We start from the raw sequence: 11,739 nt of genomic DNA, 5'->3' as shown, positions 1-11,739 counted from the left end.
AATAAAAAATATTTAATATTCAGAAACAGTAAATGCTCAGGAGGTCAGAACTTCCAGTATCATGAATATCTGGTTTTTGTTTGGTTTTTCTTTTTTCTTCACTTCACACTAAGAAAATGAACATAATATAAGCAACAGAACATAAGTTGCAGAAAAAAAAAATATTTCCATCAGTCAGTTCTTTCTTCATCTTTTTTTCTTTTTTTTTTGTTTCGTTTATTTTCCTATGGAGATGGTAAAACAGTCAACCAGCAAATACCAGACATTCGTAAAACTTAACATCTATTGAAACGTTGCATAGAAATCTTCAAGATTCTCTAGTCTACTTTTTCTTTGTGTGTTCATGTGAGTTCTTATTATTACAATTATTATTACTATTATTATTATTATTATTATTATTATTATTCCCAGAACAACAAAAATCTATCAGAGCATCTCATTCCATTTTAATATATTAAAACAGATCCTTAAAAAATATAATTCCCTCTTTGTGCACATTTACCAAAGAATGACAAGTGATAAGTCGTTAAAGGAAAACACACACACACACACACACACACACACACACATGCAATTAAAAGCAAAAAGAAACACTGTTCCTTCCTTCTGATTTCACTATCTACAAACCAAAACCAAGATATTTCTTAAAACTCAAAGAACAATTACAATCCATTAGGAACAACCAATTAAAACAGAATAAAATTCAAGGACAAAGCACCCTTTTTTAAAAAAAAAAATGAGATGTTATGGGGAAATTTTCAATAATAATTTCAGCTGGGTTTTAATAGTAAATAATTTTTTTTTATTTGCATATGTATATTTATTTGCATGTGTATGTTTGTTTTTTTATTCCTTAGGGAAGAAAAAAATCAATATTCAAATAAAATTTACATTTAAGTAATCACATACAATTATTTCTCACGCTGAAAATCTTCAATAAAACCTTATTGATCTAGTTCCAGGTATCGGAAATGGCTGGTCAACTGATAATTCCAATAATTAGAAAGAAGAGCGAATGGAAAGCAGGTGAAAAAAAAACAAAAACAAAATTTTTTCTGTTCTTCTATTTTACCCGTTTCGATCACTGTCATTAATTATCTGCATAATGATCCATACAAAATATCATTTTTTTTTTTATAAATATGACAGCTGTGATGGTTGAGAATGCCTTTTTGCCTTACTTCCATTGGGATAAAAATGAGAGTAAAAAAAAATAATTTAACAAACTTAAACATTTTTTCAAAAATTATGAAAAACTGGAGAAAAATGGTGCAAGTTTAGATTGTTTTCGATTTAGTGATCAGGTGGAAACTAGAAACTGGAAACAAAGAACTGTATTTTTGTTTACTCTTAGCGGTATTTGCTGCATAGTAGATGATAGATTGTGTGCATAGATCTTCAAATAGAAGTGAGATATACAAACAACCAATAACAGATGGTTACAACAATGCATCCTCTGATGAATATATTACAACGTATCAGCTAACAGTTAAACCTAATGTAAATCATTCACTAACAGCAGACATGACTGTATAGGTAGGAAGTTTGACTCCCAACCAGATGGTTTCAGGTTCAGTTCCAGTGCATTGTAATTGAGCAAGTTTTCTACGAAAGCCACAACTTTGGGGTTGGATTCTATAGACAGAAAGTGAAAGGAGAATGCATACATAAATAACACGTGTGTGTGTGTGTGTGTGTGTGTGTGTGTGTGTGTGTGTGCGTGTGCGCATGTGCATCTGTGTTGTGTGGACTCTTCTGTTGTAAACAATGATCTGCACAGATGATTTGTTTGTCAGACCAAATGTTTGTGCTGTACATTAGCTTACTCCCTCCAACAACTCAACACTTCCTGTACAGGGGCATGATGTGCCACAGAGCAACACGAGTGCTTTGCTCAAGAACACAATACAAAATCCAGTTTGGGAATGAAAAATCATGATCTCACCATCGTGAGTGCAACACCCAAACCACAAGGCCACATACCCACAATGCAATGTGAAGTATTATCAGCCAAATAGGATCAAAATTAATGCCGGGTTAGGATACATAAACAACAAATCAAAGATCCATGTCTTAGAAATGTAGTGAAAATGTAGATGTTTGTGCAAATGGAAAATTCAAAATATACCTTTTTCTTAAAACAAATGAAGAAAAAGGAAGTACAAAAAACAAACAAATGATATTTTACAAGAATTCTAAATCCAAAACTAAACTGGAAACAGTCAGCACTTTTACTAAAAGTAACCTCTATATGAGTTATGTTGTAGAACGTGCATTGGAAAAGCTGGAAAGAGCAAAAAGTGCTTAACACAACACAAAAGCTTTCATAAGGTTTGTGTCATTCTGGGTTTTTTAAAGATTTTCTTTACATAATTAATAATTCTTGATTTATTTCCTTCAGCTATCTTAAACCCCCAAGGGGGTTTAAGATATCAGTTCTTCTATGGCAGACAAGTCTTCTGGTATTTTCCTTGCTGCAGAATTGTGTGGTACATAATGGGCCATATGTTGCACATAGGTGTGCTGTGGCACACAAGTGTACCACAGCTCATGAGATAGACTAAAAACGGTCCAGCCTATGTGATCCCTTTGATCTGCATGAAAAAGCAATCAAAATCTCTCCCTAAATCACATTTTCACAACCATATACTTAAAGAAGACATGTTAAAGAATATAGTTCTATATAGAGAACATAGATGTGTTCTTTCAGACACTTTTGAAAAGACAGGATAAGCACAGTTGGAATGTCACAGATCATAGGTTCGCTCAATCAGGCCGATTGCAGACGAGATAACACAAGCTACTCTAAATTAAAAGTTACATTGTTTCCGAAGGGTAATGAGCAAATGACAAAGACTGTTCAACACTTTGACAGTGAATATTACAAGCGCTTAGTTCACATGTCAGAGATCAAATCACGGCCAAGAGCAATACTGTTATATCCCATTTAACACACACACAGACGATATAGATTTTTTTGTTTTATTAACTAAAACTAATTATGCAGACAAGAAACAGAAAATATGAAAATTATTATTAAAGGAATTATCTCTAAACATATCTCGAGATGAATATTAATTTTTTTTTTTAGAAGTTTTAAGCATTTACCAACTACAGATGAAATGGTGTATGCAGAAGATGTGTCTGTGAGTGTACATAAGCGTGTCTTTGTGTGTGAGAATGTGTGAGTATAGACGTGTGTATTATATGATCATATTACAAATAAATGTAAATGTGCGTATGTGTATATGTAACATATATACTCTTTACTCTTTTACTTGTTTCAGTCATTTGACTGTGGCCATGCTGGAGCACCGCCTTTAGTCAAATAAACTGACCCCAGGACTTATTCTTTGTAAGCTTAGTACTTATTCTATCAGTCTCTTTTGCCGAACCGCAAAGTTACGTGGAGGTAAACACACCAGCATCGGTTGTCAAGCGATGTTGGAGGACAAACACAGACACACATACATATATATACATATATATATATATATATATATATATATATATATATATACGATGGGCTTCTTTCAGTTTCCGTCTACCAAATCCACTCACAAGGCTTTGGTCGGCCCGAGGCTATAATAGAAGACACTTGCCCAAGTTGCCACGCAGTGGGACTGAACCCAGAACCATGTGGTTGGTAAGCAAGCTACTTACCACACAGCCACTCCTTAACACCATCATCATTTAATGTCCATTTTCCACGTTGGCATGGGTTGGACAAATATACATGTAAATACAAACACACACAAACACACACACAAATATAATAAAGTGCATGTATATTCAAATGCCTAGCCATACCTGTCATTCACAAAGAAGAGAAAACTGAGAGCATTCCACCAACCGTACCTTCGCTAATTATTCTAAATGCTCAAACAACGTGGACCTCCTTTCAACCTTCCAAAAGTTGAACCAGTCGAACAATTCTGATGTGACAGTTGCACTGAGTTGGTACTTGTTCGCAGTTGAGTACACTGCGGTGACGTCAAATGAAGTGCTTCGCCTGACAACATAACACGCAATCCAGTTTGGGTGTTGAATCCACATTCTTGTAATTATGACCTCAACACCATAACTATTATGCCAAGCACCTCTCACATGCACACAAACACACACACACAATCATCATCGTAATCATCTTCATCATCATCTCCTGGGGCTAAATTACAGCAGCATTCCTCCTAAACCAGGACTGCCGTGTTGTGTTGGCAAACAATCTTTACTATAACTCTTACCCGTTTTACAAGTAAGGGATATTTTCTTTTATTCCACACAGTTTCAAAAGTGCATCACATCTGGAACTGTTTATAGCTCAGCACTTTCCCGTGCATTTTCACACACACACACACACACACACACACACAAATGTCTCTGTACAGTCTCTGTTTCCCAAATTCACACATAAAGCACTGTTCAAACCAGGAGTATTGTAGGAGACACTTGCCTAAATTGCTCTGCAGTAGGATAGAACCTGAAATCACATGGATGAGAAGTAAATTTCTCAACTACAGAACCATGTCTGCAGCTTGTGCCACACTGGCAGACTGAACCTGAGGTCACAGGGTCAAGAAGCAAACTCCTCAACCACACAGCCATACCTGCACCTTGTGGCATCATGAAATAATCAGCCTCTTTTAACCCTTTCATTACTGCATTTATTTTGAGATGCTCTGTGTTTCTTTCAATTAATTTTAAATTTAACAAAGAATTTAGTAAAATAACTTAGTTATCATTAAAATAGTGTTAGGAACATTAATTGTGACTACGGTTTGGTGGAAGATTTTAATTCAAAACTTATGAAAACAAGCCATTTGTACTACAAAGCCAGAGACAGTTTCAGGCGGGTTGGTATCAAGAGGGTTAAGACACTATTGTAATATTGTGAGACATGGTTAGTCATATGAAATACGAGACACAGCATTATCTGTCATCATTTTTAACGTGGACAAATTTTCTTTGACTGGATGCTCTTCCTGGTGCCAACCCTCACCTGCTTCTGAGCAAAGTGATATTTTCGTCTAGTCAAGACAGATTCTTCACACAAGACTGCAAACAAACACCATATGTATGACAGTGAATGATGTCAAGGCAAGGTGACATGCACACACACACACACACACACACAGAGATATATACAACAGGCTTCTTTCAGTTTCTGTCTACCAAATCCACTCACAAGGCCTTGGCCAGCTGGAGGCTACAGTAGAAGACACTTGCCCAAGGTGCTACACAGTAGGACTGAACCCAAAACCATGTGGTTGAGAAGCAAACTTCTTACCACATAGCCATGCCTGCACTGTGTGTGTGTATACATACACATATATATATATATATATATATATATATATACACACACACACACACACACACATAAAATGGGCTTCTTTTCAGTTTCCATCTCTGAAATTCACTCACAAGGCTTTGGTCAACATGGGAATCTAGTAAATAACCTCACGTGCAAGGTGCTACACCCCAGCATTGAACGAGAAATAACATAGTTGAAAAGCCATCTTCTTAGCCACACAGCGATGCCTGAACCTATAAATTCTTGCTAATATTACCAAATTTACCAAGACTATGAAGGTGTATGAGAAACTTATCATTAAGTAGCAAATTTTCATTATATTTCCTCCAAGGGTAATACCACTTAACATTCATGTCTAAGATATCTACAGAAACTAATAAAGCTGGCAAAGGTACTAAATGGAATTCTTAGGTTAAAATCTTTAAAGACATTAATAATGTCTTTCCTGAATCTATGCAGCTGATAGCCATTCATATAGCAGCATATTAAAAGATCATATCTTCTTTTGTCTTTCTCTTTTCTTTCTCTTTTCTTTCTTTTCATCATTTATGCCTTTGTTCATACGATTACACCACTCTCCATTTCTTCCAACCTTGCACATATACATACATACATACATACATACACAGATATATATCATCATCATCATCGTTTAACGTCTGCTTTCCATGCTAGCATGGGTTGGATGATTTGACTGAGGACTGGTGAACCAGATGGCTACACCAGGCTCCAATCTGATTTGGCAGAGTTTCTACAGCTGGATGCCCTTCCTAACGCCAACATATATATATATATATATACAGGTGCGGGGGTGGCTGCGTGGTAAGAAGCTTGGTTCCCAACCACACTGTTCTGGGTTCAGTCCCACTGCATGGCACCTTGGGCAAGTGTCTTCTGTTGTTGTTGTTATTATTATTATCATTATTATTATTATTATTATTATTCAGGTCACTGCCTGGAATCGAACTCGGAATCTTGGGGTTGGTAGCCTGCACTCTTAACCACTATGCCATATGCCCGTGGGTGTGGTGGTTAAAAGCGCAGGCTACTAACCGAGTTCATACCAGGCAGTGACCTGAATAATGATAATAATAATAATAATAATAATAATAATAACAACATTGAAAAATACCGTAGGAATGAGAACTCAGGTTTGAAATTTCCCCAAGATACCATATGAAAGCTGGAGGGTATATCGGCCGAAACGTTGTGTTAACAACAAACAAGATGAGGAAAAATATCTGTCAAATGTAAATAATGTAAATAATGTAATTAACCTGCTGTGTGTATTCTGGTTTTAGAATAGGATTACAACATTTCTGGGTGTCATAAGAGGTGACTTAAATGTTTGACAAGAGGAAGAGCATCCAATCATGAAAAAAAACATTGCCTCAGAAAGACAATCAGACATAAAATCCTGATGATGACGGTGATGATGGTGGTGGTGGTGGTGGTGGTGGTTTTAGTGCAGAAACAAAAACTATAAGCGCTCGATGTGAGTAGTAGCAGTGTCAGAAAAAGAAACTCCCGGCTTTGAGCACGCAAGTGTAATATTTCGAATGAGTCGACAACCAAAGTGGTTCGATTAATTTTCAAAATGCTCCAAGATCTTGGAGAGGTTTGAGAAAATATCTCAAACTTTATTTACGATGCTTTATTATGCTCAAGTTGACCAGCCTTAATCTCATACGATCAGTCTTCTTTTAACCGATTTGAGAACTAACTAACCCCACCGCCACCAACACCACTACCACCACTGCCACCACCACCACTGTCACCACCGCTACCGTCACCAATGCCCCCACCACCATCTTTACTTAAAGAACACCTCTTTTCATTTTTTTTTTATACAAAAAGTTCTTGCTTTAAAAACGTTCATATTTTAAATTAGAACTTGACAACAATTTTATATAAGAGCCTTTTTTTTTTGTTTTTCTTTGTAAAATTATGATCCAAAGACCAGCTTAGTAGTAATCAAGTCAGTTAGTTTACTAAATCCTTCCAAATTCTTAATTATTTTTGAAAATTAATTGAAACCCATTGCAGTAGTGGAGGCAGCGGGGAGGGGTGTCGCATCAGAAATATAATCATGAAAGTGTTAATTAGATTAAGTTCAAGATTTTCCTTTAAATATGAACACTTTTAGCATGGGACGTCGAAAGCAGGTTGGTTTTTACAAGAGACTATAAAGGAAACAACGCTAGGCATTTGGAAATTCTAAAAATGTAAAAAAAATAAGGATTTTTTCTTATTTTCTTCTTTCTCCCTCTTCTTCAATCTCTCTTCATTTCAATCTCTCTCTCAATTTCTCTCTCTCTCAGTCTCTCTCTTCTCTCTCCACTCACTATCTCTTCTATTTCTTCTCCCTCTCTCTCTCCTCTTTCTTCTCACTCTCTCCCTCACTATCTATCTCTATATCTCTCAATCTCTATTTCTCTCTCCCTTTCAATCTCTCTCTCAATCTCTCTCTCAATTTCTCTCTCTTCTCTCTCCTCTCACTATCTCTTCTATCTCTTCTCCCTCTCTCTCTCTCTCCTCTCTCCCCCTCTCTCTCTCTCTCTCCTTCTCTCCCTTTTCTTCTTACCTTCCACAGCATTAGCCGGGGCTTTCTTACATTCAACCATTTCTTCTTTCCCATCATCAGCTTCAGCTCCTTCGATCAGAAACTGCACACTTTTCACGATTTCCATTAAGCAATGGAATGCGAGAGACAGCCCATAGCCTTCAGATATCGGTGGCGGTTCAATCTTATCAAGCATCTCTAAACTGCAAGAAAAAATATCAAAAAAAAAAATACAAAATTAGAAATTAAAATTCAAAAACATAGAAATCTTCAAGAGTTTCAGTAAACATGGTAGAGATGCACAGTAACTCCTCCACTATTACAGGTATTACATTCCAAAACCCCCTGCGATAGGTGAAAATCCATGAAGTAGAAACAGAACTGCATATTTTTTTTAATTATTTTTATAATTTGTATATATTTTTTTTATTATAAATATAAAACAGCACCACAGAGGAATCGACCTAAGCTTAAATAATAAACTGAGATAGGTGAACCACGATAGGTGAACCATGGTATGTGAACCGCGACAGATGAACCATGGTAGGTGAACCACGACAGGTGAACCCCGATAGGTGAACCCCGATAGGTAAACCACAATAGGTAAACCACGATAGGTAAACCACGATAGGTGAGCCGTGGTATTGCAAGGGATTTCTGTACTCAGTTTATTAAAACAAAGAAAGAGCACAGATTTGTGAACTTGGAAAGTCTGACAGTTGGATGAAGATGGTATAGATAATAATCTTTAACTGAACTGGCTCCTGTGTCGGTGGCACATAAAAAACACCATTCGAGCATGATTGTTGCCAGTGCCACCTGGCTGGTTCCTGTGCCGGCGGCACGTAAAAAGCACCGTTTCAGCATGGTCAATGCCAATACTGCCTGACTAGCCCTCGTGCTGGTGGCACGCAAAAAGCACTCACTACACTCTCGGAGTGGTTGGCATTAGGAAGGGCATCCAGTTGTAGAAACTTTGCTAGATCAGAAGATCAGATTGGAACCTGGTGCAGCCTTCTGGCTCACCAGTCCTCAGTCAAACCGTCCAACCCATGCCAGTATAGAAAGCGGACGTTAAACGACACCGATGATGATGATGATGATGATGATGAAATAGGTTATCTGGGTAATATTTTTTTTTTTATTATGGGTACATGCTCCACAAGTATTGGGCCTCCAATACTTATGGAGCAAAGAAGGAAGGTATTTTCAAACCAGAAATCGGGCTTTAGTGCTTACAATGGAGAGAACTCTATTAAAGACATCAATGGTGTTGGGTAATGGCGTTAAATTGAGTGATGAATTAAGTCCAGTCCACCACCCAGGTAGGACTTGAACTTAGGAATCAGAGACCCACAAAAAATACTGGAAAGCAATTGGTCAGACATTCTTACTGTTCAGCCAATCCATTGTTCTAGACTGGCACCTATTGACTGACCCTGAATGGATAGAAGGCAATGTTAACCTCAGCAGGATTTGAACTCTGGGAATCAGAACAAATGCTAGAAGACATTCTGTCTGATACTCTAATGACTCAGCTAATTTGTCCCCTAAGCAGACAGAATGTTCCAGAATTAGTTTTGTGATTGGAAAGTGAGGCAAATGATGATTATTGATAGATGATGGGTTCGGAAAAAATGACAGTAAAAGAAAGGCCCAAGATGAGAGTGTGTTGTGGAAATGAAAAGGAACTGCCCCCTAATATAACAGAAGACATTTGCCCAAGGTGTTATATAGTGGGACTGAACCTGAAACCATGAGGTTGGGAAGTGAACTTCTACATTGCACAGCCATGCTTAATAGAAGTTGGTCTTGGAATAACAAAGACTAAAAGACAGGAAAAAAAAAATCAGCAGAAGAGATTAAAGAACAGAGATGTTGTGATGACATAGATTTATGGCAGCTGTTTAGCTCGTGTATTGCCAGTGTCAAATGAGGTGAAGTAGGCAAGTAAAGAGGACATATGAAAGGAGGGTCATGGAGGGAGAGGAGAGATTTTAGTTGGAAACTTCAAAGCAGGAGAACAGTTGTTGGCAATTAGAGAAGGTAGAATGGAGAGAGAAGCAACTGATTGAATTTGGTATTGGTAATATTTTTCGGTTTGTTTTGTTTGTTTTGTTCTTTTTTTCCTTTTCCTTATAATTGCTTATTAGAAGCAGTGCGACGCCATGACCAATTTTTCAGGGTCTCTGAAAACAGAGAGATGAAGTAAGGAAATTTATCTTCAGATTGAAAACTATGCCCAAATGCTTGCAACAAAGTGCACTATACAAAGGACACACAAGGGCCAGGTGGTGAGTTTAAGCCAGCCCATAGCTTAAGCATAACACCTAAAAAGAGAGGTGGTGCTTCCAATGGATTTCCAAAAGGTCTTTGCTTACCAAACCTCACTGACAAAGTTCTGGTTGACTTAAGGCTTTCAATACCAACCTGGTCGAAACCACTTTTGGCTCTGTAATACAAATGTTTTGTTTTTATAACTTCTGAATTAAAATCTTCCACCAAACCTTAGTCACAATTTATGTTCCTAACATTAGCTTAATGATAACTAAGTTATTTTACTAAATTCTTTGTTATATTTTAAAAGTAATTGAAAGAAACACAGAGCATCTCAACAGAAATATGGTAACAAAAGGGTTAAGAAGAAAAATAATCAGCAGAAGACATAAGAGAAGGAAGCCTCAGTGTGGTCACTCTATATGCTAGAAATAATAGCCTAAATTTCCTTCAATCCGCACTCTTCCAACTGCTTCTAATGTGCATCTGCCCAAATGTAGAGGTGTGTTTAACCCTTTTGATACCAACCTGGCTGAAACCACCTCTGGCTCTGTAGTACAAATGTCTTGCTTTCATAGATTTTGAATTAAAATCTTCCACCAAACCTTAGTCACAATTTATGTTCCTTACCCTAGTTTAATGATAACGAAGTTATTTTACTAAATTCTTTGTTATATTTTTAATTAATTAAAAGAAACACAGAGCATCTCAAAATAAATATGGCAACAAAAGGGTTAAGGCTACAGAAAAAGACAATTCCCCACAGGTGGCACCCACTAGGAGCAAGCCTGAAACTATGACTTTCCAAAACAAATATCTTCAGCACCAGACCAGGTCAGTGATCCGGGAAATGAATCATAGATATTCGGAGAAAATTAAAATGTATCATCCATTAGATGAGTTTTTCTGATCAATTTGGTTTTATTGGAATATGTTCTGAGAGTTCAATGTTTTCTGATTGATCGACAAGTAATAACCGAGTAGACTGACATTAAGGTGTTTATTATGAAATCCAACTGAAAGATACTAACGTTAATTGAATCTATTTATTTATTTAGAAACGTCAGAAATGTTAAAATGTTCGCTGTGCAATCATGTGATTCTTTAGTCCATTCTCATTTCACCACAACTTAAGTGTCTTGTACTAGTTCCAGACTGACCAATACCTTGGGACTGGAATTGACAGTTGGAAACTGTATGGAAGCCCAACATGGGTGTGTAATGCATGTGTGTGTGTGTGTGTGTGTGTGTATACATACTTTTACATATGTGTGTCTAAATATGTTTAGAGTCACCAATGTCTTCAAAGGAAATTGCTCACACAAAAGTGGTGACCTTACATTGACAATTTGCTGCTAAAAGCCGGTGTTGGTGTGGTTATATCCCTTTAACTTAGCAGTTCAGCAAAAGAGTCTGATAGAATGTATGCCAAGCTTAAAAAGAAAATAAATACTGAGGCCGGTGAGCTCAACCAAAAATTCCTCGAGGTAGTGCCCCAGCATGGCCACAATCTAATGACTGAAACAAGATAAAAGATATATATATATATATATATGTATACATATATATACATACATATATATAT

The 11,739-nt window shown here is 36.8% G+C and overlaps 1 protein-coding gene across 1 annotated transcript in view; it reads right to left on the bottom strand.

Moving 5' to 3' along the window:
* LOC106883236 (protein MON2 homolog) overlaps positions 1 to 11,739 on the bottom strand; it is a 690,047-nt gene that overhangs the window by 612,100 nt on the left and 66,208 nt on the right. Inside the window, exon 12 of the mRNA XM_052972014.1 lies at positions 7,849 to 8,080. Coding sequence (XP_052827974.1) covers positions 7,849 to 8,080 — 232 coding nt within the window. The remainder of the gene's footprint in view (positions 1 to 7,848; positions 8,081 to 11,739) is intronic.

This window comes from Octopus bimaculoides, chromosome 11 (assembly GCF_001194135.2).
Source record: "Octopus bimaculoides isolate UCB-OBI-ISO-001 chromosome 11, ASM119413v2, whole genome shotgun sequence".
Taxonomy (NCBI): Eukaryota; Metazoa; Mollusca; class Cephalopoda; order Octopoda; family Octopodidae; genus Octopus; species Octopus bimaculoides.
This window is presented reverse-complemented; position numbering and strand designations above follow the sequence as displayed.